Source organism: Pyricularia grisea, assembly GCF_004355905.1.
Source record: "Pyricularia grisea strain NI907 chromosome Unknown Pyricularia_grisea_NI907_Scaffold_4, whole genome shotgun sequence".
NCBI classification, from domain to species: domain Eukaryota; kingdom Fungi; phylum Ascomycota; class Sordariomycetes; order Magnaporthales; family Pyriculariaceae; genus Pyricularia; species Pyricularia grisea.
In genome coordinates this window covers 3,808,551-3,836,004 of record NW_022156718.1, presented here as the reverse complement: position 1 = coordinate 3,836,004, position 27,454 = coordinate 3,808,551, and the positions used below count along the sequence as shown (strand labels likewise).

Sequence of the window (27,454 nt, the reverse complement as noted above, 5' to 3'; positions counted from 1 at the left end):
GCCACTTTCTTTTTGGCTGTTTCTTTTTATTTTCCTTTTTCTTCTTTTTTCTTTTTTTTTTTTCGTTTGGGGCAGCAAAAGGTCAATCCAACCGGCGTATGGTTTGACGCGTGGTGTCCTAATGCATCGACGCGTCGAACCCATTAACCGAGGCTCAAATTTGCGGGCCAGTGGAAGGCGCTCTCCTCGCGTCTGTGCAGGCCACGGTCAAACTTGAAAAAACGTAGTATTAAGGTCCTAGGGCTGACTGGAGGGTATGTGTGCCCTGGTTGGTGTACCGCGTACACGGTATGCAAGAGGTAAAGCAATCTTCCTTACGGTGACACCGTCTTTCCGTGCTTGGCTTGCCGGCAAGCAGTGCGCAAATTACGAAGCACCTTAAATCAGATTCGAGGTACCACACAGTATTTTCGGCGTAGTATACTACTAGAAGGATTTGACACATTGCGTAGGATCCGTGTCTTTCTCTTTGTAGATTCGCACGGGAAAAAATGGTGCGGCAAGACCCAGCCAGGAGCAAATTGGTATGCACTACCTGCCCCACCCAAAATGTGGCCATTGGTGATACCGCGTGGTTAGTCCCAACAGCAAACAGGACTTGGTCATGTGCCCCCAATTCGTGTACACGCGCCTAAGGGAAGAACAACAAGCGAACCCTGGCGCACTGGTTGGCAGTCGCCCAGGCACGCCACTCCGTAACAATTGGATCGAGGCCTGTTTAATAGATAAGCCGGCTTCGACTTGTTCGATATTTTCTTTGACGTATTCCTTCATTGTTTACATAAGAAACTACGTGCAAACTATGGACTGTATTGAACATGATTTGATAAAATTATATGCGAGTGTTTGCCGGCGGGTGCTGCTGGTTAAGGGGTGCTCTGACTTATGTAAACCCAATCATCAAGCTATTCCTTATCGGCTTTACTTATCGGCTTATCACGATTGCTGTGCTACTACGATTCAAGCTCAACTGGATTGTTTTCTGTGTTCCATTTCATTCGGTCAAGTCTGTATTTCGCTGCACCTTCACCACCGTTACGCGCGTGCGTGCACTCGCAGCCCACCTTGAATTGTCTACTAAGTCCCCCATTTCCGCCAATGTCCAAATCAGCAGCGCCGTCCAACACCCACCGTGCCCTCGGCTGGAACTGCGATATTGTGTGCGCCAAAAACAATATCTTCGGTGGCTATTACCAACATCTCGATCTCCTCACTGTCGCCGATGTGGTACACGATCTTAATCTTTGTTTTTCCCCACCAGGCCATGGCGACGATGGTGGCGATGGCTCTCAATGGCGGCGCGCCCTAATACCCGAAACCGAATCGAGAGGCGCGCATGGCCTCGTCCTGCACCTGGACGAGCAAGATAACACGACAAAGATCCCGACCCCTAATCCGGGATCGAAAACTAGGTACCGCTACGTTCTCCACGAAAGGGCATGCACGCGCCATAGGGAAAAACACAGTCTACAGGGTCATTTAACTTTAATACTTTCTATCCAAAGCGCTCAACGGCACCTGCATTTAATCAGCTAACAAGAAACCCATCACCACTGCAGATTCTTGCCTGCGACTTGCCCCTCAACCACGACGGCGTCGAGACCCTCGATACCTACAAATCGGCAAATCTGACACCAGCGACCCCAAGCTCGCTCTCATCGCACCAAGGAGGGGAGACGTGGCCAGAAAACGCATCCGCACTGGGTCTGGCTCGCTTTCGAGGTCGCCTTCGAACTCACCCTCGCCAGAACGCAGTCCGTCGCCCTACAAAGATGGGCAGGATGAAGCACAAGAAGCCGTTATCCCCATCGCAATTATCGATTCCCAAACCGGCAAGGAGTTCATAAACAACTTTCGTAGTGACGTGATCAGCATTCATACTCCTGCTCAGTGCGTCGTCACCGGCAAAGGAGGGTACTGGTGTACCGGATCACCCGTCGGACCTGGTATCCAAGCAGCACACATAGTCCCGGCGACGCATTGGAGTCGCTTCCCCCTCGACGACCAGCAAGGCATTGCCGACACAAACAATCCCGAAAACCTCAAGGATGCTTGGTATGGTACTTATGATCCAGCCAATGGATTGTTGATGGCAAGTCACCTGCATCAATGTTTCGACCAGCGTCTCTTTTCCATCCATCCCGACACTGGCATCATCCGGGTTTTTTTGCCATATTCTCTATTGCTCGAATATCACGGCAAGCATGCTCATCTCGCCCCCGGCGTTAGCAAGAGGGCCTTGCGGTTCCACTACGACATGTGCTGTATTGAGAACTTCGGTGCCAAAATCCCGCTGCCGCCCTCCCCGGTCCCCCTTAGCATCAGGCCTGACGCTGCTACGAAACTTCCCGTCAATACATCCAACACCATTCCAGGAGACCCCAACAAAATACAGAATCAATCAACTGCTGCCGCTCGGATGTCTGCCGCTATACCCGCACCGAAAGACACACAACATGGGGCAGCAGACACAGGAGCAGACCCACCAGCAAGCGACAGTGATGATACAGCAGGCTCTAAGGAGTTGGGTTCGACCAATTTGCCTCCCAGTCCTTCATCTTGCCGCATGTCCAAACAAGATGACCCCCAACGCCAGTCTCGACTTTGGCGGGTGGGAGGACTAATCCTCTCTGATTTTCGGAAGGCCGAGTGGTACCAAAACCAGGGATGGTTGGTTGTTAATACAGATGGAGAGGATGAAGACAAGCAGCAGGAGGAGTCTTGCGTGGGGCAAACTAGTTATACCGAGGACTGTAATTTGGTCGAGAATTTGAATCGTGGACGGTTGAGAAAAAGAAAACGGCTAACGCCTGACGAATTTTGAGGTGTATAGTTATTTAGGTATCTACGGTCTACTGAGTAATCCTACCATCCAAATCACCATTTGAAATATGCATCCATCCTTATTGTTGGGCAGAACATGGCAGCAGCTGTACAAGCTCCGCCAGCACTTAAAACACGTGCGTGCAAATAATTCCAGGGCGCTTGAGGATGGGAAGAAAAGAAACAAGCTAGGATACCATCGCGTTTCTGTTGCCTGCAGTAAGTCTTTCGACCGGGCCGTCCGTCCGCCACAAAGGAATTTTCAAGATGATCCTAGTGATCCTTACGTATGCTCCAAAAACTGACTAACTAGCCTCGTTATCAAATCCGCAGACAATTGCAGGCAGCGAAAGGTCGGGTGTACTATCTTTGCCAGTGGCCCTGAAGGCAGTTGCATCAGATGTATCCGATTTCGAAAAGTGTGTTAGTTTACAGCGGTAAGCAGCCAACCTAAGCGGAAGCCAGGGTCACGACCGCCGTCGGTAGCCGGCAATCCCAGCTTCGCAGCTGCTCCACCATCGGTAGCCCACATATGAGGACACCAAGGACAGATGTCCTATCTAACTGGGATACCATCGATGTCAATGGACTCTTGTCGGGCTTTCCAAGCAATCGGGGTGCCAATGGGCTCAAGTTTAAACTTTGGACTCGGAGTCTAGATGCAGACCCACGGTGCAGCTTTATTAACAGGGTCGTCGGTAATTTTATCCGCTGCTTTCCATAGAATTGAGATAGAAAACAATCCAACTCGATACGTGATGATGTTTGTTCGTGGCGAGCATTCATCGAGAGCGTCCAAGACAACGTATATGGTTTGTTTGCTTGCCTGCATCATGTTTTTCAGGATAGTGGAAAGCTGTTCGGTTGATAATTCACCGTGCTCGGAAGATTTTAACGCAGAGTCGAGAACATCTCGAGAACAGTTGACTTGGTCGTACAGCTGGAACAAGAAGGAAAGGACCAGTTGATCGACAGTCTTCTTGCCCTTGTCGTCGAAGCCGAAGAAAAAGTAAAGCGTAGTTCTAGGAATATCTACCTCCGACTTCAACCTTGTGATAATGCTTGATTCTAGGACAGTTTTGCCGCGTCCAGAGAGTCCGAAAATCAGGAGGCGGCCGCTCGGATCTGACTTCCAACCTCTGAAGCTGGAGCCCTCAAGGAGCCAGTCGCCAGTCCCAGGGTGCCTCTTTTTCTGTGCCTTGTTGAGATCAGCGGAGGGATCCGCAGGTGAAAGCCAACTTTTGATTTTTTCAACTTGTTCATTCGATACCAGGCTTCCGATTGCTTCTCGGACCACATTGAAGTGGTCCTGGACTATAAGAAAGAAGTACATGAGCGTCCGTTTCCAGTCCATCACAGTCCATGGGCCGCACGGAAGAAAACTAACCAGACTCCAAAATTTCCAATGCTCTCTTGCTCTTGGAGACTTCCCTCGCAGGGACATAGGAGAGGAGTTCCTTCGCATATGCAGCCGCTGTAACAAAAGCGTAGCGCTGCCAACGATCGTTTTTGTGGGAGTCGGCATAGTCGCAGATGTCACGCACCACTACGCAGGGAAAGTCGTTCATCAAGCCCCGCAGCCTCCATATCAGAGCAAAGGCAGTCCTCCTCGACGTCAGCCAAAATCTTGTCGCGGGTGACGGCGTCTTTGACGAGTGTGTTGCCGGAAGCAATGATGCCGTAGAAGATTCGTGGGCACGTCGAGTCTCATTCTTCTCGTTTGACTTCCTTGGAAGCGTCGCATCCTGCACAATCCCCGCCCTCAACATGCGTTAATGAGGAGAGGAAGAGCCGATCATTCTTAGCTCCCTGGTATCCATAGTCTGGCTTCTACTTCGTGCTTTCGGCCATCTTGGGGTTGTCACTCAGCATCTTTTCCAGTATTTGTGGAATTTTAGATGGCTTCCGTTCATGGAAACGTCGAACGGCGCCAAGGGCATGAAGAAACACGGCGGGAGGGGCTGCGAGGAACCCTTGGCGCTGGCGTACATCACCGCTCTTGGCTTTTACCAGGTCGTACTGGCAGACACCACCCGTGGTGCCGTATGGCTGACTGACAACGATGTCACCGAAGCGAATATCACGGCCTTCATTCGGCCGCGCAATACCGCTGCCGATACCAACCATGATCCCAACCCTGATTGACGGTACGGATGCCAAGAGCTTGGGAGGCCGTGTTTGCTACCGATGTAGTACCATACCTCCCGGCAGGGAGTGAAGCGATTACTATGTTATGCTCTCCCATTCTGCCCCAATCATAACTGTTCTCGTCGGTGGAATGTCTCACGAATTCCTTTGGCGGGCCGTGCTCTTCATCGAAAATAGCCGCAGCGGCAGCTGCTTCAATGGGAAGCGCAGCGATCCAGCCAATGGTGTAGTGGTTGGGGCTGTCAAGGACAGTGATTTCCGCCATGGTTTTGTGAAAACACCTAGTGGGAATGGCCAATTAGACGATAAAGTGCGGCGCAGAAAACTTGGGTTCAAGCGTAGTTGTGTGTTGCGGAGAACTTTAGGGTAATGATGAAAAGACAGACAGTATCACAGGATGTGATGGTGATTATGACTGACGCTGGTCAGAGGAAAGGAGAAGAGGAATGTAAAGTGTTACAATCTGCATCGGGTGCTGGGGAGCCCCTCACGCAACACAAAGGGCTCTGCATCCATGAATCCTCATAACAGACCCAGGGGATGGTTGCAGAGTTGCTTTTCCATGATAACAGGCAGCTGAACGACAACCAGTCACTGATTGGGCAAGAATCCATATTCAGCTTCAGCTTACTCCCAGCCACAACAAGGGGTTCCTCGCTCGAGGGACTAATCAAACAGAAAGGCTTCGGGGTGGCATTGAAATATTGTTCAGGCTATCGTGAAGGCATTCAAGTCAATCACACGAAAAATGCATGTGTGCCTGTGCTACACCCTCTTCAGGACTAGTCGCCCAGTGGCACCAATGAATGCATAATACACGCATCGTCATTGACATAGTTGCCGTCCGTATGGAAGCCCGGGGCAGTCGTAGATAAATCACTCTGATTAGCCCTGAAGACTTCTGCAACCGCCAACCGACGCGGAAAATCTGGCCTCGAAGGGTTAGGACTCGTTGTCAAAAATATCGAGCAAATCTACCCCCATTGGTAGTTATGCATGAAGCTCATCGACGAGTAGGGATCGAGGTTGAAATAAGTATTACGAAGTGCTGTGTAATCGGTCTGTTTTCTGAATACCAAAGGACATGTTTGCAATCTATGTCCATGTATGTTACGACCAGGGTTGGAACCGACACGATTGGGCAAGAACGGAGGAGGTGTCGGAAACCCAGGTTAGAACTGCCAGGAAAAACGGACCAAAAATAAGGAAAGAAAGACGCGAAGGTTACGTGACGATAAAATAAGGAACCCTAACCCGATTACCAAAGCAGGAATAACCACAATTACTATTAAGGAAATAATCGAACCAGCGGTAATTACCCTGGAATAATTATAATTATTTATATAAAAATAATTATATTTGGAATATAGCTTATATAAAACACGTTTATTACTATGTAAATAAATTCGATTTTAGGATTGTTTAGCAACAATTAAATTTTAGTTAATTTTAATATTTATTTAAAACCGATTATAATTTTACCCCAGTTATTAAAAATACCCAATTACCAGTTAAAACGTTTAATTGTTTTAACCCACTGTATTTTACCATAAAAATAGGTTATCCCGATATTTTAATCGTAATATTTTAATTATTTTTATTTAATATTTTATTTTAAAATATACCGAATAATACCGCCGAAATAATATCTTTCAATAAAACTACCTTTTAAACCCCTTTTACCATTAACGTTCCGGCCAACGTTAATACTTTACGTTAAAGAATCGCGACGTTCCAAACCGAAAATCGATAATTTTAGGAACGAATAACCGAATAAATTAACCGAACTAATAAAAATAATATTAAATATTTTTTATTTACGCCTTTTAACGGTATTATAAATACCCTATAAAATTTTTTTTACGGAAGCCCGAGCCTATTTACATTTTAACGAGGATAATTTCGATAGCGATACAAATAAAATTACCTACGCAATTTCGTTTTTAAAAAGCGATATATTCGCCTGGTTCGAACCTATACTACGAAATTATTTGGACTATAAAAAAAAAACCGTAAAATTAAAACTAACCGCATTTTCGACGATTACGATAATTTCGAAAAATATTTTAAGGGAATATTCGGTAATTCAAACGAAAAACGTACGGTTAGACGTAAATTAGTACGTTTTACCCAAATTAAATCGGTATTTAAATTTACCAGTAAATTTCGATAAATTACCGCCAAATTATTATGGGGCCCCAAAACCCTAATGGCACGTTTTTATACGGGATAAAAAAAAAATTAAAAACGAATTTATTAAAAAAAAACGACCCAATACCCTAACCGAATACGTAAAGCTAATAGTTAAAATTAATAACCGATAATACGAAAAAAAATTGGAACGACGCGAAAAACGTAACGTATAAGGCCCAATTTTGCGATAAATTAATACCGGACGCAAATATTAATACCCTAAACCGTTTCGCCAATATAGTATTTTATACGGGATATATAATGGATTTATGGATTTTAACGCGATATAATATAAAAACTTTCGCAAAAATTCTGTGAGGATCAGGCCCCTAGACCTACCCTCAGAATCACGACTCGGCTCCACACCGAGCCAGGGATCGGACAAGGATCCACTACCTCCGGATTTAAGCGCGTCTCTTGAGCGCGTCGTCGATTGTAATTTCTCTCTTCTCTTCAGTTTAGAATTTTCGTCGATAGCGCCTAATACACTGAGGTTCTCCAATGTATGCCTGGCCGTGACATAATTCTAAACTCACTATGATTTGCTGGTGAAGCAATTAAAATATATCGTTCAATCCCTTCATTCAATCGTTCACCACGTCGGCTGTGCACGACGGTAAACTAGGCCACAGAAGACACCATTCGCGAAATCAATGTCGCCGCGTAAGAATTACGGCCCACCGATTCGCCAATCCCAACGCGTGACAAACGCAAACTCAGCAAAGCCAGATAATTTGGCTTCAGGCACTGCTACTCCCAACACCGAAGGTTCGGATCAAAACGGAGAGATTACATTTGCCCCAGTGAGCCCAGAGCCAGTAGAGCCCGCTCCTACCAGCGCCAACACAGAGCCTGAAGAGCCCGTTGAGCCCCAATCCGACACAGAGCAAGATCAGCCAGTCGACAGCATCGAAGTTGACGGATCGTACGAGTACGAGTCAGTTTCTGAGCACCCAGGAGAGGCGCGAAGCCCTCCCCACCAACCTTCTGCCAAAACGTCAGACGGCAGGAACGAAATTCCGAAATCTCCAAGCAGAGCGCCCTCGCCTGCCGCCCAAATGAGAAGCGAAATGGCAGACGAAAGCGAAAGCACAACCGGCCAGGCTACCATCACTCAATCACAGCTGCAAGATCTTTTGGCCACCATTGCCCAACTTAAAGACCAGCTTGCCACCCGGAGTAACAATGCCACCCGTCAAACCCGCGGTATTACGCCTTTGAACAGCGCCTTTGGAGGGGCTGAGTTTAAGCCCCATGGTATCGCTGCCCGGACAGCATTTGAGCCTTACGGAAGTAACCAAAATGCTAAAAACCCTGCCTACGACAGGACGGCACGTAAAGCCGGCATCGACCCCGGCATGTTTGATGGTGATAAGGATCGTTTTGATAAATGGATCACCAAAATCGCAGATAAATTTGTAGAGGACGACGAAACTTATAAAACAGAAAGAAGCCGCATGGCGGTGATCAATTCCCTCACTGAAGGGCTTGCCAACGACCTTATCCAAGGCCGCTATGAATCCACCATTATGCCTTTCAGCAGCGCGGCCGAAATGGTCGCGACCCTAGCCGCTGTTTACCACGATGACAATCAAGCCTCCAAAGCCCGTGAGGAGCTTCGTCACCTGAAGTTTAGTCTGTCGGACAAGTCAACAGACATCCACCAGTTTATTGGCAAGGTTAACAGCCTAGCCGATAAAGCCAACATTGCCAAAACGGAACGCAAGTTGGTTCTCTATGAGCACATTCCTGCCAACCTGAACCCCCAGCTTCTCAGCCTATCCAAAGACCCAAATATCTCGTACGAGACCTTTGCCGGAGAAGTTGCGAACTCGGCGCTGGCCCAACAACGCGCTTGGGAGGAGCTCCGCGAGAACCGCAAAAAGAGGGAAGAGCGCCGTGAGCGTTCAGCCAGCGCCGAACGCAAACAGCGTCGACACGAGAATCGCCGGCACAGCCAGGAAGCCAAGAACCAAACCCGCACACAGACCATTGACGCCCCGAAGTCGCCCAGCAGAGAAAACGCCAAATTGGTCACTGAGGGTAGATGCTTCCTTTGCAAAGAAGCCGGGCACCTGGCACGCAATTGCCCCGAAAAGGCCGCTCACATCGCCGCCGTTCTCGCCCTTCAACACGAAGGCGATCGAGAAGCTGGTGAACGATCCGGCCACAGCTCATCTTCGTCGGATTCGGAAAACTGCTAAGGCTGCCGGAAGTCTCCTCGGCAGTCTGCATGCCTCAGATAGCCAAAATCGATAGATCACCCAAATTAAACACCTTCCTTGCTCCCATTCAATTGCAAGACAAAGGTCGTGGTCTCAACGCCCAAGCTCTCTGTGACACCGGAGCAGATGTGTACTTATCCATTCGACCGAGCCTCGCGAAAAAGGTCGCCCAACGTTTAGAGCTACCTATCAAAAAGCTCCCCAAACCTTTGGACTTTGGAGATTTTAACGGGAAGGTTACCGCAAGAGCCACCGAATACCTTCGGCTCACTTTGCAAATCGACGGACGACAATTCCCACGGCAGAAATTTATCCTCCTCGAGACGGCACACGATGTGTTTATCGGACAAGAATGGTGGACGAAGCATCGAGTAGGCTTATTCCCAGCTACCCGCAGCTTCGTTTGGCCCAACGACCTGCCCGCCATGGCCCAATACTCACCCGCAATCGTTGTACAACGTTCAAATCCGCCTCTGGACCTCGAGGCCCAAGCTGACGCAGTCCGCCGGGACCGCAAGATGGAACAAGAAGACCGTCGCATCCAGGTCCGCAAGATACTTCAAGGCCCTAAACGCCAACACGGAAACCAGGCTCAGATCGCAGAAATTAGCGCCTTTCCGACTATCCCAAAGACCGTTTCCAACAAAGCCCTGCCAGCAAATATTTGTGCCCTTCTTAACGACCCACGTCAAGATCGATGGAAGCGATCCCCGTTACCCACGGAGCCTATACCGCTGGTACCAGTAAACGATACGCCTACAACCAGCCTCAATGCGGTATCAGCCCTGCAATGGAACAAGACTCACGATGGACATCCCATTCCATTCCCTGCAGAGGAAGACCCGGAGCACATCGCGCAAGTACGAGCCAAGTTGCCCAAAGCACTTGCCCACCTTGAGGGCTTCTTTTCCAAAAAGGCGTCGACGATTCTCCCGCCTAGCCGACCCGGTTTCGACGTGGTTTTGGAACTCGAGAAACCTTTGGAGGGGAGGCCAGCCCGTTATTCGACCCCTTTCGCGATGATGGAGTTGGAAAAAGAAACCATCGACGAACTTCTGAGGATCGATTTCATTGAACGGACCATGGAGGAGACCGCAGCTTCAACTTTGTTCGTTCCTAAACCGCAATCGAAGGAGCAACGTTTTTGTGTGGATTACAGATGGGTAAACAAATTCATCAAAGGACGACAAGTACTTGCCCCCGACGTGGCCGGGACGTTGAGCAAATGTGGAAAAGCCCGGAGGATGACCAAGATCGACATTATTCGAGCTTTTAACAGATTGCTAATGGATCCGAAGTCACGGTATTTAACGGCGTTCAAAACGCGACAAGGCACATTTCAGTGGAAGGTCCTACCCTTTGGACTGAAGGTCGGACCCGCCTGGTTCCAAGCTTTTATCAACGCTCAGCTTAATGAACTGCTGGACGCTTTCGCGAGCGCCTACGCAGACGACGTGTTAATTTATACCGAGGATAAATCGGAGCAAGTCCACTTTGAGCAAACCGAGGAGGTTATTTACAGGTTGCACAAAGCCGGACTCCAAGGCGATATCAAAAAGTCAAGTTTCGGCGTTTTCGAAATCGAGTACCTGGGTTTACTTCTAGAGATCGGTAAAGGTATCCGCATCGACCCCAAAAAGGTCGAAGCCATCACCAGCTGGCAATGGGACGATGTCACCTCCGTTTCCGCAGTACGATCCTTCCTAGGCTTATGCAATTTCGTTCGGACGTTCTGCCATCACGCCAGCGAACAAGCAGAACCTCTGACCCGATTATTGAAAAAGGGAGTCCCGTTCGAAAGAGGCCCCGAGCAGAAATCTGCCTTTGAAGCGCTGAAACAGCTGGTGATCACCGCCCCCGTGATGAGTTTCTTCAAACCCGGTATGCCTGTTAGGATGGACACCGACGCCAGTGGCAGGGCCACCGCCGGTGTCGTGTGGCAGCAACAGGACGATGGCAGCTGGAAGCCAATCGGCTATTCGTCCAAAACCATGTCCCCTGCTGAACAAAACTATCCGATCCAGGACCAGGAGCTATTGGCTGTGATTAATACGCTAAAGGACTTCGAACCAGCCCTGTTGGGTACCAAGTTCTGTGTTTTCACCGATCACCAGGCCCTAATTTATTGGTCGACCAAGAAACTTTTGTCCGCTCGCCAGATACGATGGGCTGACTACCTGGCCAACTTCGACCTCACCTTTAAATACCGTCCCGGCAAGGATAATGTGGCAGCCGATGCCCTTTCGCGCAAAACCATCGACAACCCTACGGTTAAAGCCCGAGCTGTGTTAGACCGCACCATTGCACTAATTCCTCCAGAAAAGATCGACTCCCGACCCGGCGAACCTCTTCCAACCATTAGCAGCTTGGAACCCTCCGCACCGCAAGGAGTTGACCTGGTGGCCCTTATCCTGGAAGAGAACCTAAAACAGAACCTAGGTCGCCATGATAATCTGTTAACGGTACCCGAGACTACCCAGGATGGCAAGATTTTCTTAAGAACGGCTCTCATCCGCGAAGCTCATGAGCCCAAGATCTTCGGCCATGGAGGCCAGAACAAAACCCTGAGCCGCCTGAAAAGAGATTACTGGTGGCCCGACCGAAATCGAGACGTCAAACGCTACATCAAAAATTGTCGCGAATGTCAGCGCAACAAGGTACGACATGACAAGACGCCTGGGCTGCTGCACCCACTGGAGATCCCTAGACGGTGTTGGCAGCACGTGGTGGTGGACGGCAAAACTATGCCCAAGGATAAAGAAGGCTACGATTACGTCTGGGTCTTCATCTGCCGACTGACCAAACTTTTGGCCACCCTACCGGGAAAAAAGACAGACACCGCGGAAACCTTGGCCATGCGGTATTATCAGACTGTGTACCGTTGGAAAGGCGTCCCCGACTTATGGCTTTCCGACAACGCCGGACCGTTTATATCCGAGTTCCTAAACACTTTAAACGAGTTGACAGGAACAAAGCATAAACATGGAAGCGCCCGCCACCCTCAAAGTCAGGGCAGCGTCGAAATTACCAACGCTGAATTGGATCAGAAAATGCGCTTTTATGTAGACAAATACCAAACGAACTGGCGACGGCATATTCCCGCTTTCGACTTCGGCCACAACTCGTCCGTTCACGCCTCTATCGGCATGGCACCGATCGAAGCAGAAACAGGAGCTCGCCCTAGAGACCCGCTCTCTCTACCTTTACCCGAAGAAGACCTGGAGACCGGTCAGCAACAAAAGGCGCTGGAAATGGTCCGCCAAGCCCGGCAAGCCCAGGAACTGGCCCGCAACAATGGACTCGGAGCGCAGATAGAGCAACAGAGGCAGGCTAATAAGAAGCGGCGACCGGTCGACTTTACGGTGGGAGATGCGGTTTACGTTAGCAAAAAGGGTTTTTCCACCGAAGCTCCTACGACCAAGTTGGACTCGCAAAATGCAGGACCATGGACGATTCTCGAGGAAAAGGGCCACAGCTTCATTCTCGACACCCCTGCCTGGTATAAAGGTAGTAAGCTGTTCCACGCCAGCCGACTGCGCAAGGCAGGAACGGATCCATTACCTCAGCAGTATCAAAAGCCGGAACCACCGGTCGAAATTAACGGAGAACCGGAGTGGGAGGTGGAGCAAGTGTTGGCCTCACGTCTATTCGGACGAAAGAAGACGTTGCAATATCAGGTATCGTGGGTCGGACTCGACCCTGATGAGACATGGTATGAGGCCCGCGACTTGAAAAATTCACCAGTACTGCTGGATACCTTTCACAGGGAGTACCCGGACGCAGCAGGACCTCCGGTAAATTTGCAACAGTGGATCAGGAGCGCAGCAGAGGATGTTTTTGCGGAGGACGGACCCGAGGACAATGTTGCCGAGCACGATGCGAAAAAGACACGAGAGCGGAGGAAGGCCCCGAGGAGACACACGTGACAAACTCAAGACTCTGACCGCCTACGTCGATCAGGCCTTAGAGGGGGGTAATGTGAGGATCAGGCCCCTAGACCTACCCTCAGAATCACGACTCGGCTCCACACCGAGCCAGGGATCGGACAAGGATCCACTACCTCCGGATTTAAGCGCGTCTCTTGAGCGCGTCGTCGATTGTAATTTCTCTCTTCTCTTCAGTTTAGAATTTTCGTCGATAGCGCCTAATACACTGAGGTTCTCCAATGTATGCCTGGCCGTGACAAATTCCAAAAATGGCAAATATTTTAAATATAATAAAATAGGATATATCGCTAAAAATTGCCCCGGAAATTAAAATAATACCCCCGGTTTTACCTTCGATTTTAAAAGCAAACCCGAAAAAATACGAGAATTTAACGCTATAAATTACTAATAGGCATAATTTAATTAATATAGCCTAATAAATTGGATTATTTATTACGACGATACTTATATAATTTATAATAGTTCCAAAATGGACGTAAAATGGTATTTTTAAAAGCCAAAAAATACCCGAATATTAGTAATAGAAAACCGAATACCTATAAAAATAAAATTACCAACCAATTTATACCGATAAAACGTTATATTACCCGAATTTATAAATTCGAACGTTTTAAAAAAATTCGATACGAAATTATTGGAATAAACCTACCGTATTAAAATAACCAATTAATTTTTAACGGAAAGATTTTTTAATAATATTTTAAGAAAAGGTTTAAACGACAAAAAAAAGGTAGTTCCAAACCGTTACAACGCGGAAAAAACTAACAATCCTTACAAATACGTTAAAAAATAAATCGATTTATATCGAAACGATTAATTAGTCCAATTTCCAGGATATAACCCGGTATAATAAAGGCAGAACCTTTTAGAAAATCCAGATTTTACGTTTGGAAATTACCCAATATTTAATATTAAATATCCAAAATATTTACGTATTTTTTGGGCCGAATATTTCCGAAATAATTGCGGAATTTATTTAAATAAAAAAATTTATTATAATTTTTTTTTTCGGCGACGATTAATTACAAAGATTAACGAAATTTATACAGTTAAAAAATTACCTAATTGGGAAATTAAAATCAGATTACGGGACGAATTAATAGTTATTTTTACGCCATACGACAAATATTTTATAATATATTATAATTAACCAGGTTTTTTATGGTACGAATATACCCGCAGCATATATAAAATCCATATATTAACCAAAATATAAGATTGGTACGTACGGAAATAACAATACCAAATACCTATACCTATAACCAAGATTATATAGGATCCGAAAATAAAAAACCAATAAACGCCTACGAACGTACGTAAAATATTTATACCAACCAAACATTTATTCGACGAAATTAAAACGAAGAGCAGTTTTATACCCCGAAATAAAAAAAATAAAGATTTAAAACGCGAATCCAATAAGCCAAAAAATTAAAATAGCTAAACGGTATAAGGTACCGAACGGCGACGATAAAAACGGAATAAAAAACCCTAAACGTTACGTAAAATACGGTAGCAAAATACAAATATATATTTTTTAATATACGATTCGATAGAAAACCTATACGAATATTTTTCAATAATGGAATATAAAACAATTATATATTACCAAAAGTCGTAACGGAACGACGAATATTTTGGCAATAAAAAAAAATTATACCAATTACAAACCGTAAAAAAAAAAGCAGTTTTATACGGGAACGGTATTATCGAAACAAAAACCGTATATTTTTGGATAAAAAACTACGGACGAAAGGAATAAATTATTTTGGATATTACGGAAATAAAAGATAAAAATATAATTTTAGAAATTCCTTGGTTTAAAAAAAGCAATCTTAGGATAAATTGGACAATTGGCCAAATTTAATAGGAAAAATATTTAATTATTAAACGATTTACAATATATAAAAGTTTATATAGGAAATATAGGGTACGGACGAACCAAATAAAATAAATGGCGTACTTACGAAAAGGACGACCAAACCCGGAACCAATATTGGAAAAAGAGCGATTATTTATAAATTAAAACCGATTTAATCCTATAATATTAAATATAAACAAACAGACCAAAAACGGTAAAATTTTAGAAAAATATTAAAAATATACCCGACTATTTAGCCAAAAATTCGAAACCGGATTACCCGAATATAGCCCGTTCGATTACGAAATATTATTTAAAAAAAAACCCAACTGAAATTCTACAAAATATACGGTTTAAATCCAATATAAATGGAAATATTAAACGAATATTTCGCAAAAATTTTTAAAAAAGGTTATATTAAATTATTAATATTACCAACAAAATACCCAATTTTTTTCGTACCAAAAAAACGGAAAATTACGATTATACGTAAATTATAAATAATTAAACGATATTATTATTAAAAATTATTACTTATTTCTATTAATAGGAAAATTCCGAATTATATTTTATTAAATATAATAATTTACAATATTAAATTTTAAAGGAATATACAATTTAATCCGTATAAAAAAAACGAAAAATGGAAAACCGCGTTTCGTACCAGACGAAAATATTACGAATACCTAATAATGCCTTTCGGTTTTATTAACGCCCCAATAACCTTCCAAACCATAATTAACCACGTTTTTAGGAAATATTTAAATATTTTCGTCGTTGTTTATTTGGATAATATCCTTATTTTTTCCAAAACGTTGGAAAAATATAAGAAATACGTTTATACGGTTTTACGAAAATTATAAAACGTTAAATTTTTAATTAAACCAAAGAAATGTTTTTTTTACAATAAGCAAATTAATTTTTTAAAATATATTATCGTTTTTGGAGAAATTAGGATGGAAAAATTAAAAATCTAAATAGTAAAGAAATAGTTTTAACTATAAAACGTAAAGGACGTTCGAACCTTTTTCGGATTTGTAAACTTTTATAAAAAATTTATTAAAAAATACGGCGCAATCGCCACCCTATTAACCAATATGATTAAAAAGGATTTAAAATTCCAATGGACGGAATAAACGTAACAGGTTTTTAAATAATTACGAAACGTAATAGCCCGAAAACCAATTTTTAAAATATTAAACCCAACGAAATTTTTCGAAATTGAAACCGACGTATCCGATTACGTAATCGGAGGATAATTTAACCAACGAAACGAAAAAAAAAATTACATTTTTGCGCCTTTTTTTTATAAAAATTATATAAATTAAAATTTAATTACCAAATATACGATAAAAGATTAATGGTTATTATTTAAATATTTGAAAAATGGAAATCCCAATTATCCGGAATTAAATACGAAATGCTAATTTATACGGATTATAAGAACCTAACCCATTTTATTATTAGTAAGGTGTTAAACAAACGATAAATTAGATGGTTAGAATTTTTATTAAAATTCCATTTTAGGATTATTTACCGAAAAGGAATAAAAAACGGTAAGGCCGACGCCCTTAACCGAAAACCAGACCACGAAAATATTATATTAAAGGAAATACGCGTTATTTTTATAATAAACGAAAACGAAAACCTTTTACCAATATACCGGAATTTTATAATAATAAATATAATAATTACATTAGAAAAAATACGAAAGATCTACGAAAGCAAAGCCTACGGATACTAAGGAATTTCCAAAATATGGAAACGGCTAAAATAGCATTATAATTTCCAAAAAATACGATAAAAAGTACGAAAAACTATTAAGGATTGCGAATTTTGCGTTAAAAGCAAATCCGCAAAATATAAACCTTATAGGTTATTACAATTTTTACCAGCTTTTAATAAGGCCTGGCAGATTATTATAATGGATTTTATCGTTAAATTACCATTTTTAAAAAAATTATTTATACGAATTAAATATAATAGCATATTAGTTATAATGGACAAATTTACCAAATATGCCTATTTCCTATTATATAAGGAAAATAGCAATGCCGAAAAAATCGCCTATATATTTTTACGAATAATTGTTAACAATTACGGATTACCAGAAAATATCGTTACCGATAGAAATAAGTTTTTTACATTAAGATTTTGGAAATTATTAATGGAATAGTTAGGAATTAATTATAAATTATTAATAATATTTTACCCCCAAATAAACGGATAAATAAAACGAGCCAACCAAATATTCGAATAATATTTAAAATATTACGTAAATTATAAATAAGATAATTGGGTACGATTATTACCTATAATACAATTCGCCTATAATAGTTTAAAAAACGAAAATACCAAAATAACCCTATTTTATGTTAATTATGGATTTAACCCTACCGCGTATAGAAAATTAAGAATTACGATTACGGTACCGCGAACCGATAAATAAATAAACGAATTGCGACAATTATACGAAAAATTCCAGTAAAAATTAAAGTTTGTACGAAAAAGAATGATAAAATACGCCAATTAGTATCGGATAAAGGGATTATTTTTAAGGAGGGAAATAGCGTTTACCTTATTCGACGTAATATTAAAATATAACGACCAAACGGTAAATTAAATTTTAAAGAGTTTGGATTTTTTAAAATTAATAAAAAGATTAGCGATACTAATTACCGATTATCGTTACCAAATATTATAAGAATTTATCCAATATTCCATATATTATTATTGGAATTAGTACCATACGGTACTATTATATAAAAAACGATCGAAATCGACGTAAAATAAACTTACGAAGTCGAACGAATATTCGATTATAAACGTAATTACGGTAAAATAAAATATTTTGTTAAATGGGAAGATTATGGATATGAAAAAAATATTTGGGAACCTTTTAACTACCTTTAAAATTGCTAGGAACCGCTCCGCCAATATTACCGAGGATTGGAATTACGAGCAAATTAGCCAAAAAAGAAAGGACGACCAAAAAAAGTACCACCTATTATTTTTAAGGATTAAATTTGCAAATATCCAATTTTACGGATTAGTACCCAATACCGAAGACCAGTTAATAATATCGATATAATCCAGGGAACGTAATTTTGGAACGAAGCCAAATTTAAAGGGATTATTAAAAGGTAATTTGTCGACCCCCAAACGATTTTTTTCCGTAATATTTTTTACCGATAATTTAACATTTAAACGAATAATTTCGGCCTCGTTACGAAATTAAAAAAAGCGTTTTTATTTGCGTAAACGTAATAACCGATTAAATTTTTCGGACGATTTTCGCTGCAAGCGCGCAATTTCCTATTATATACGGAAAATATCGTTTTCAATTTTAAATTCCTACAATTCCAATTTTTTTTTTTAATTTAATCGACCCATTGGGAAAATAAAATAAATTAAAACCCTATATACGATAGGAAAAACGACTTATAATTGGTAATAGGAACGGAAATAGCGTTATATTTCCAATTACGACGGATATATTTATTATATCGAAAATTCGATAAAATTATACGATACGAATAATTACGGGTTTTATAAAAAAAATACGGCATAATTTCAAAATTTTCGAAAATAATAATTTTAGCCAAACGTTCGCGACGGACGGAGGACTGTTACGATCAAGGTATCGGGTAACCTGTTCTTATGGTAAAGTACAGTGGGTTGAAGCAACTGAGCGTTTGACTGGGTGACTGGGTATTCTCAATGACTGGGGTGAAATTATAATCGGTCTCAAGTAAATATTGAGGTTAACTAGAGTTTGATTGCTGCTAAGCAATCCTAAAATCGAATCTATCTACATGGTAATAAGCGTGTCTTATATAGACTATGTTCCAAGTGGGATCATGGTGATCACCCAGTGATCCCAATGATCACTACTGTTGTGATCTCCCCTGATCACTTAAAGATCCAAATGATCACCTTTCCCTGGTAATCACGTGATGTCACGTGACTGGTCCCTTACGTAATCCTGTCTCCTGCCGGTCGGTGTTTCCTCTAACCGAGTGTCGTCAGGAGGGGTGTGACCCCACCTGGCCTTTCTGGTACCGGCCCAACTGTCTGGTCGTAACATCAGGTCTCCTCTCCCTTGGCCAAGTCCCTTTGGCCTTAAATAGTCTGTACTTCCTTGATCCTTGTTTCTTGAGTTTGTTCCTTCCTTGCTAACTCTCTCGCGCCATGTCTAGTCGCGTAACTAAATCGAAATCTGGTCGCTCGTCGACCGTTCGTCGCGACAACCTTCTCTCTGCCCTTACTTTGTCGCTGGTGGAAATGCCTTCTTGTTCTGCTTGTCAATCTCGGGGAATCCCTCGCTGTCAAGCTTCTCCCCGGGATTCTGCTCGTTGTACGGAATGTGTTCGTCTGAATCTGTCGCACTGCGATGTTCTCGGAGTGTCTCCGGAGTCTCTTCGTCGAATTGCTTCCCAACATTCGCGTCTTGAGTCGGAGCTAGAGGCCGCTGAAGAGGCGAGGAGGGCCGCGGACCTCAAGGTGGAGCGTCTGCGGAAACAAAAGAAACTGTGGTTTGAAAAGATGATGCGGGCTGTGTCTCGTGGTATTGATAATTTGGAGGAATTGGATCGGGTGGAACGTGAGGAGGCCGAGCAGGAGGAGCGGCGGCGGTCAGCCGAGGTCCTTCCTAAGGTGTCTCTAGAGTCGCTTCTTCCGGGTTCCAATTTTGTCTGGGATTCGACCTTCCCGATGGGTCCTCTAAATCCTTCCTTGTTGGATGAGATGAATGTTCTCGCGCAACATTCAATTGGTGAGTCCGTCCTGGTTGTGCGTTTCGGTTCGTGGTGTGTACTGATTGTTTTGCTCGCAGGCTCGTCGAGTGGTATTGTTTCGAGTCCTGATCGGTCCCTAGTTCCGGGGAATGGTAGGTGGTGCTTTCTTGGGTCGTCCTCTCTTCTTTGGCTGACTTGCTCGCAGATCCAACTCCTGATAATACTGGCGGAGTGGTTCCTGGCAATCCTGGAGGTGGTTAAGGGGTTCCCAAGTATTTTCTTCGTGTCCGTAGTTTTCCCATTTAACAAGGTATTCTGTTTTGCCATGGTTGCGTCTGTGGTCGAGTATTCGTTCTACTTCGTAGGTTTCTTGTGCGTCGATCTCAATTGTTTCTCGTGTGCTGGTGCCGTGTGGTGCTGGTTCCAATAGTGATACGTGGAATGTTGGATGAATCCTCATGGTGTCTGGTAGCGATAGTCGGTAGTTGTTGTCGCTAATCTTTTTGTCAATTTTGAAGGGTCCAAGCTTTTTGAAGTCTAGCTTGCTGTTTGGTCGCTGTGTTTTAATGTTGCGTCGAATGAGGTAGACGCTATCTCCCTCCTTGAAGGATGGTCCCTTCATCCTATGTTGATTGGCGTATTTCATCATTCTTTCTCGTACGAACTCTAGTTCCTGCTGGAGTTCTTCGTGCAGTTGTCGTAGCTCGCTTGCTTGTTTATCGGCTCGTGGTGCCGTAGTGGTCGTTCTGGGTTCTCCGTATGCTGTAGGGTTAAATCCGTAGTTGGCGTAAAACGGGGTTATTTTGGTACTCTCGTTTTCTGAGCTGTTGTAGGCGAATTGTGCTGTGGGTAATAGTCGTACCCAATCGTCTTGTTTGTGGTTTACGTAGCATCTTAGATACTGCTCGAGTGTCTGGTTGGCTCGTTCTGTTTGTCCGTCTATCTGGGGGTGAAATGCTGTTAATAGCTTGTAATTGGTTCCTAATTGTTCCATGATTTCCAGAATCTTGATGTGAAGAGCTTGTCTCTGTCGGTGACAATGCTTCCGGGTAGTCCGTGATTGCTGACAATCACTCGTAGGAATGTGTAGGCGATTTCTTCGGCATTGCTACTTTCCTTATATGGTAGGAAGTAGGCATATTTGGTGAGTTTGTCCACTATAACTAATATGCTGTCGTATTTGGTTCGTGTAAGTGGCTCTTCTAAAGGTGGTAGTTTGACGATAAAGTCCATGGTAATGGTCTGCCAGGCCTTGTCGGGGGCTGGTAATGGTTGTAGTAATCCGTAGGGTTTATGTCTTGCGGACTTGCTTTTAGCACAGAGTTCGCAATCCTTAATGGCTTCTCGGACTTCTTATCTTGTTCCCCTGAAGTTATGGTGCTGTTTTAGCCGTTTCCATGTCTTGGAAATTCCTTAGTGTCCGTGAGCTTTGCTTTCGTGAATCTTCCGTATTTCTTCTGGTGTGGTTACTGTGTTGGTTGTCATGAGGCTCCGGTGCGCTGGTAGGAGGTTTCCGCTTCCATCTATTGTGAGGATAACGCGTGTTTCTTCTGGTACTGTATTCTCGTGGTCCGGTCTTCGGCTAAGGGCGTCGGCCCTGCCGTTTTCTGTTCCTTTCCGGTATATAATCCTAAAATGGAATTCTAATAGGAATTCTAACCATCTAATTTGTCGTTTGTTTAACACTTTACTGGTGGTGAAGTGGGTCAGGTTCTTGTGGTCCGTGTAAACTAACACCTCGTGTTTAGTTCCGGATAGCTGGGGTTTCCATTCTTCAAATGCTCGGATGATAGCCATAAGTTCTTTATCGTGTATTTGGTAGTTAAGTTCTAGTCCATGTAGCTTTTGTGAGAAGAAGGCGCAAGGGTGCAATCTTCCTTCTTCATCTCGTTGGCTAAGTTGTCCTCCGATTACGTAGTCGGATGCGTCGGTTTCGACTTCGAAAGGTTTCGTTGGGTCTGGTATCTTGAGAATTGGTTCTCGTGCTACTGCGTCTCGTAGCTGTTCGAAGGCCTGTTGTGTTTATTCCGTCCACTGGAATTCTAGGTCCTTTTTGGTCATGTTGGTCAATGGGGTGGCGATCGCGCCGTATCCCTTGATAAATCTTCTGTAAAAGTTCACAAATCCGAGGAAGGCTCGAACGTCCTTTACGTTCTGTGGTCGGGGCCATTCCTTTACTGCTTGGATTTTTGATTCTTCCATCCTGATTTTTCCAGGAGCGATAGTGTATCCTAGGAAGTTGACTTGTTTGCTGTAAAAGAGGCATTTCTCTGGCTCAACTAAGAGCTTAGCGTTTTGCAGCTTTTGTAAGACCGTGTGAACGTGTTTCTTGTGTTCTTCCAACGTCTTGGAAAAGACAAGGATGTCGTCCAGGTAGACAACGACGAAAATGTCTAGGCATTCCCTGAGAACGTGGTTAATCATGGTTTGGAAGGTTGCTGGGGCGTTGGTAAGACCGAAGGGCATTACCAGGTACTCGTAATGTCCTCGTCTGGTGCGAAACGCGGTTTTCCATTTTTCGCCTTCCTTCATGCGGATCAAGTTGTATGCTCCCTTAAGGTCTAGTGTCGTAAACCATTGTGCTTGGTAGAGCATGTCTCGGAGTTCTCCTATCAGTGGGAGTGGGTAGCAATTTTTTATGGTGATGTCGTTTAGCTGTCTGTAGTCCACGCATAATCGTAGTTTTCCGTTCTTCTTTGGTACGAAGAGGATTGGGTATCCTGCTGGTAATGTCGATGGTCTAATGTAGCCTTTCTCGAGGTTTTCTGCGAGGTACTCGTCTAGTGCCTCCATCTGTGTTGGATTTAGACCGTATATCTTGTGGAACTTCGGTTGGGTTCCTTCCTTGAGTGGTATCTCGTGGTCGAACGGGCTATGTTCGGGTAGTCCGGTTTCGAGTTCTTGGCTAAATAATTGTGTGTAAGTCTGGTATTCTTCTGGTATCCTGTCGTTTTTGGTTTGTCCGTTTACGTTTGGTGTTATGGGATTGGATCGGTTCTGGCCTGTGGATAGTCGCTCTTTTTCCGATGTTAGCTCCGGGGTTGGTCGTTCTTCTCGTAAATACGCCACTTGTTTTGTTTGGTTCGTCCGTGCCCTACGCTTCCTGTGTAAACCCTTCCATGTCGGAGGTCGTTCAGTGGCTAGGTGCTCTTCCCATTGGACTTGGCCGGTTGTCCAATCTATCCTGGGGTTGCTCTTTCTAAGCCAGGGGATTCCTAAAATCATGTCTTTGTCCCCTATCTCCGTGATGTCCAAGGTGATTTGTTCCTTTCGTCCGTAGCTTTCCATCCAGAGGTGTACGGTCTCTGTTTCGATGGTGCCGTTCCCGTATGAAACTGCCTCTCCTTCCACGGTCTGCAACTGGTATGGTTCTCTCTTTTATTGCCAAGGTATCCGTCGTTCCGCTACGACCCTTGGTGATATGTAGTTGCCTTGTGCTCCACTGTCGAGGAGTGCTCGTATGGGTTTTCCATCGAGTCGTATGTTGAGGAATATGTGTTCGTGTTCTGCTACCGTGTCTTGCGTAGCGTTCAGGGTTCTTTATTCCGTTTCTGTCGTCGCCGTTCGGTGCCCTGTACCGTCTGGCTGCCTTAGTTTTTTGGCTTGCTGGACTCGCGTCGTGGGTCCTTGTTTTTCTTGTCTCTGGGTGCGAGGTTGCCCCTCGTCTTAACCTCGTCGAGTGAATGTTTGGCTGGTGCAGGTGTCTTGCGTGCGCTCGTGGGCGTCTGTTTGTCTTTTACCTTTGGGTCCCATACAATCTTGGTCATGGGAGCGGGTACTTGGTGTCTTTGTTTTCGTGCGTGCCAGTCTTGGGCTTTGGCTAACATGTGGACTCTGCATATGCTGCGAGTGCAGTCGTACCACGGAAAGTTTAACTGGTTGCAGCATGCCATGGGGTATTCGTCGTTAGGCGTAAAGATCACTGCTGGTTCGTCTCGTAGTCTAATCTTAATTTCCCAATTGGGTAGTTCTTCAGTTGTGTAAATTTCGTGGATTCCGGTAATTAGTCGTCGTCGAGGGAAGAAGTTGTGGTAAATCTTCTTGCTTAGGTGAACTCCGCAATTATCTCGGAAGCACTCAGCCCAAAAGACGCGGGGGTGTTCCGGGTGTCTAATGTTGAGCATTGGGTGGTCTCCAAACGTAGGATCCGGGTTCCCTGTGGGATCTTATTTCTGTTACATAAGGTTATATCCTGGAAATTGGACTAATTGGTCATCTCGGTATAAGTCGATTTGCTTTTTGTCGTATCTGTAGGGATCGTGGGTTCCTTCCGCGCTGTAGCGGCTTGGAACCACTTCTTCTTCGTCGCTTAAGTCTTCGCCTGAGGCGTCGCTGGAAGACTCTTCTCCTAAATCCTCACTGGATTCCTCCGTTAAGGGTTGGTTGGTCATCCTAATACGGTGGGTTTGTCCCAATGGTTCTATGTCTGGTTCTTCCGAAGCGCTCGAGTGGGTGAGCTCGGGTAGCTTGGCATTCTGTCGGTGTAAGTTGATTGGTGGCCTTGTTCCTGTGGGTACTCGATTTCCCACTGCCAATGTTCGGGTGCCTCTCGGTTTCTAAGGGTACCATCCTGCGTCCATCTTGGAGCTATTATGGATTATGCAGTTATCGTCGTAGCAGGTGGTCCAGCTCATTAGGCTGTGTTGATCAGGCTGTGCCTATTGGTGGTTTGTGGCGTTGAGTCCTCGTGCTTTCTCGGGTTTGCTTCTAAAGTCGAGGGTGAAGCCGGGGGTGTTGTTCTAATTTCCGGGGCAGTTTTTGGCGATGTGCCCTGCCTTGTCACACTTAAAGCACTTGCCACTTTTGGGGTCCTTGCGAGGTTTCTTGTGCTGTGTCGCGTTAAGGTCCATGGGTCCACTGTGTGTCCCATATGAGGTGCTGTACTGGCGAGGCGGCTTGGGGTGTTGGTACTTGCGTCCGGTGTTGGCTTGTCGCAAGGCTGGTCCCCATGCGTTGCGTCCTTCGCGCCGTTCCAGCTTCCTCTCATACTGTCGGTTGTCAATCTTGACCGCTAGCTCTACGTACTCAGCTAGGGAGTCGGGTCGTTCTTCTTTAACAAGTTCGTCTTTGACCTCTTCTTTGAGTCCCGCATAGAAGCGTGCCATCAGGGCTTCGGGGCCCCACGGTAGCTTGGCGGTGATTTGTCGAAATTCACTGGCATACTTGGATGCCGACTTGGTCTGGGTGAGGCGCACCAGCTTACGCTTAGCCGTGCGTTCCTCATCTGGGTTGCCGAATGCTCCCCTGAGGCATTCTTCGAAGTTGTCGTAGTCGTCGAAGATGCGGTTAGTCTCAGCCTTACGGTTCTCTTCCTCTTCATGGTCCAGGTAGTCTCGTAGAGTGGGCTCGAACCAGGCGAGCGCGTCGCCTTTCAAGAGCGAGGCTGCGTAAGCAACTTTGTCTGCATCGCTGTCGAAGTTATCCTCGTTGAAGTGTAGGTAGGCTCGGGCTCCCGTGAGGAATCCCTGTAGGGTACCTGTGGTGCCGTCAAAGGGCGTAGGCAAAGGATACTTGATGCTATTTCTGTTAGCTCGGTTAGTTTGTTCGGTCACTCGTTCCTGGAGTTGTCGATTCTCGGCTTGGAGCGTCGCGACCATCTGACGCAAGGCGTTAGCGCTGGCCGGAGCGTTGGTGGTAGAGGGGGTCTGAGGGGTGGTCCTGTTGGAAGACATTGTATCGGCGGTACTGCTCGGTATGCTTCAAGGCAAGGTACTGAACAGGAGCAATCAAAATGTTACGATCAAGGTATCGGGTAACCTGTTCTTATGGTAAAGTACAGTGGGTTGAAGCAACTGAGCGTTTGACTGGGTGACTGGGTATTCTCAATGACTGGGGTGAAGTTATGATCGGTCTCAAGTAAGTATTGAGGTTAACTAGAGTTTGATTGCTGCTAAGCAATCCTAGAATCGAATCTATCTACATGGTAATGAGCGTGTCTTATATAGACTATGTTCCAAGTGGGATCATGGTGATCACCCAGTGATCCCAATGATCACTACTGTTGTGATCTCCCCTGATCACTTAAAGATCCAAATGATCACCTTTCCCTGGTAATCACGTGATGTCACGTGACTGGTCCCTTACGTAATCCTGTCTCCTGCCGGTCGGTGTTTCCTCTAACCGAGTGTCGTCAGGAGGGGTGTGACCCCACCTGGCCTTTCTGGTACCGGCCCAACTGTCTGGTCGTAACAAGGACGCGGAAATCGGGTGAATAAATTGCGACCGTTTTTTAATTCGAAACAATATCGCGGTTAATAAAGGAAAACGAAAAATTTTTTAAAAGGAAATTACAGGGAAACGACTTATTTATACGGTTACGGGATTTGGTTTTGGGAAAAAAAACCTAATATTACGACCAGGGTTGGAACCGATACGATTAGGTAAAAACGGAGGAGGTGTCGGAAACCCAGGTTAAAATTGCTAGGAAAAACGGATTAAAAATAAGGAAAAAAAAACGCGAAGGTTACGTAACGATAAAATAAGGAATTTTAACCCGATTACCAAAATAGGAATAATTACGATTATTGCTAAAAAAGTAATCGAATTAGCGGTAATTATTTATATAAAAGTAATTATATTTGGAATATAATTTATATAAGATACGTTTATTACCATGTAAATAAATTCGATTTTAGAATTGTTTAGCAGCAATTAAATTTTAGTTAACCTTAATATTTATTTGAGACCGATTATAATTTCACCCCAGTTATTGAGAATACCCAGTTACCAGTTAAAACGTTTAATTGTTTTAACCCACTGTATTTTATTATAAGAACAGGTTACCCCGATACCTTAATCGTAATAATATAACCATGCGTACCCCTCGTTGGATCCCCCAAAATAATAATATCTTTAAGTTTTTACCCTCGAGCTTCTATTATAAATATATTGACAAAAGTCTAAATTTTTCGATTGAATTTCTTCAAGTACTTCTTCATTAGTTGAGAATGAAGAAATCCACGCGCGGTAGGTAAAGTTCGCGTGGTCTATTTTAGCCCTCGCGTGTATTCCTAAGTATATGTTAGAAGCTAGCCCTTGAGGCTGGTGCCGGTGTGTACCTTGCACTTAGAGTAAGTTATTAGGGCAAAATCCCCATAATCTAGACTAGGTACACTTCCATATCGATTCAAAGGCTGCCAATCTTGTAAACAAACACAGCCAAAAGTTTTCACCGTAACTTAAAAAAAAAAAAAAAAAAGAAAAAAAAAGAAACATTGAGTTGGTTTAGTATCTATGCAGACCTCTTTGTGACTTCCGCCAAACCCACCAAGAAAACACTTTTTTGCGAAAGAATTACTCAAATCGCCGGAGAAACAGAAGGGCTTGGGAAGGGTCGGATTACCGCTGTAATTTGCGACGATTCCAGGCAGCCCGATTGGAACTTTCAGATGGGCATCCAGAGAGTCGATGGGCTTCAACATTGACTTCGTCACGGGTCACAGTCTGGATTGTGACATGATGAACGCAAGTAAGGCTTGAAGCTCCGGTCCCGCCCCCTTTCACTCATTCCGCCCCCCCCCC

At 44.3% G+C, this 27,454-nt stretch overlaps 3 protein-coding genes across 3 annotated transcripts; 1 reads left to right on the top strand and 2 right to left on the bottom strand.

The window, feature by feature from the left end:
• Positions 1–1,085: 1,085 nt before the first annotated feature.
• PgNI_07827 (uncharacterized protein) lies at positions 1,086–2,866 on the top strand. Its single transcript, XM_031127833.1, has 2 exons — positions 1,086–1,474; positions 1,560–2,866. The coding sequence occupies exons 1-2, from the start codon at positions 1,099–1,101 to the stop codon at positions 2,822–2,824; spliced, it is 1,641 nt and encodes a 546-aa protein (XP_030980615.1). The 5' UTR covers positions 1,086–1,098; the 3' UTR covers positions 2,825–2,866.
• Positions 2,867–3,273: 407 nt separating this feature from the next.
• On the bottom strand, positions 3,274–3,399 carry PgNI_07826 (uncharacterized protein; the record flags this gene model as incomplete). The annotated part of the gene is made up of 1 exon (XM_031127832.1): positions 3,274–3,399. The coding sequence occupies one exon, from the start codon at positions 3,397–3,399 to the stop codon at positions 3,274–3,276; it is 126 nt and encodes a 41-aa protein (XP_030980614.1).
• Positions 3,400–3,478: 79 nt separating this feature from the next.
• On the bottom strand, positions 3,479–5,236 carry PgNI_07825 (uncharacterized protein; the record flags this gene model as incomplete). Its single annotated transcript, XM_031127831.1, has 4 exons — positions 3,479–4,137; positions 4,211–4,584; positions 4,658–4,960; positions 5,025–5,236. 4 exons carry the CDS (start codon positions 5,234–5,236, stop codon positions 3,479–3,481), a joined length of 1,548 nt encoding a protein of 515 aa, XP_030981378.1.
• Positions 5,237–27,454: the final 22,218 nt, after the last annotated feature.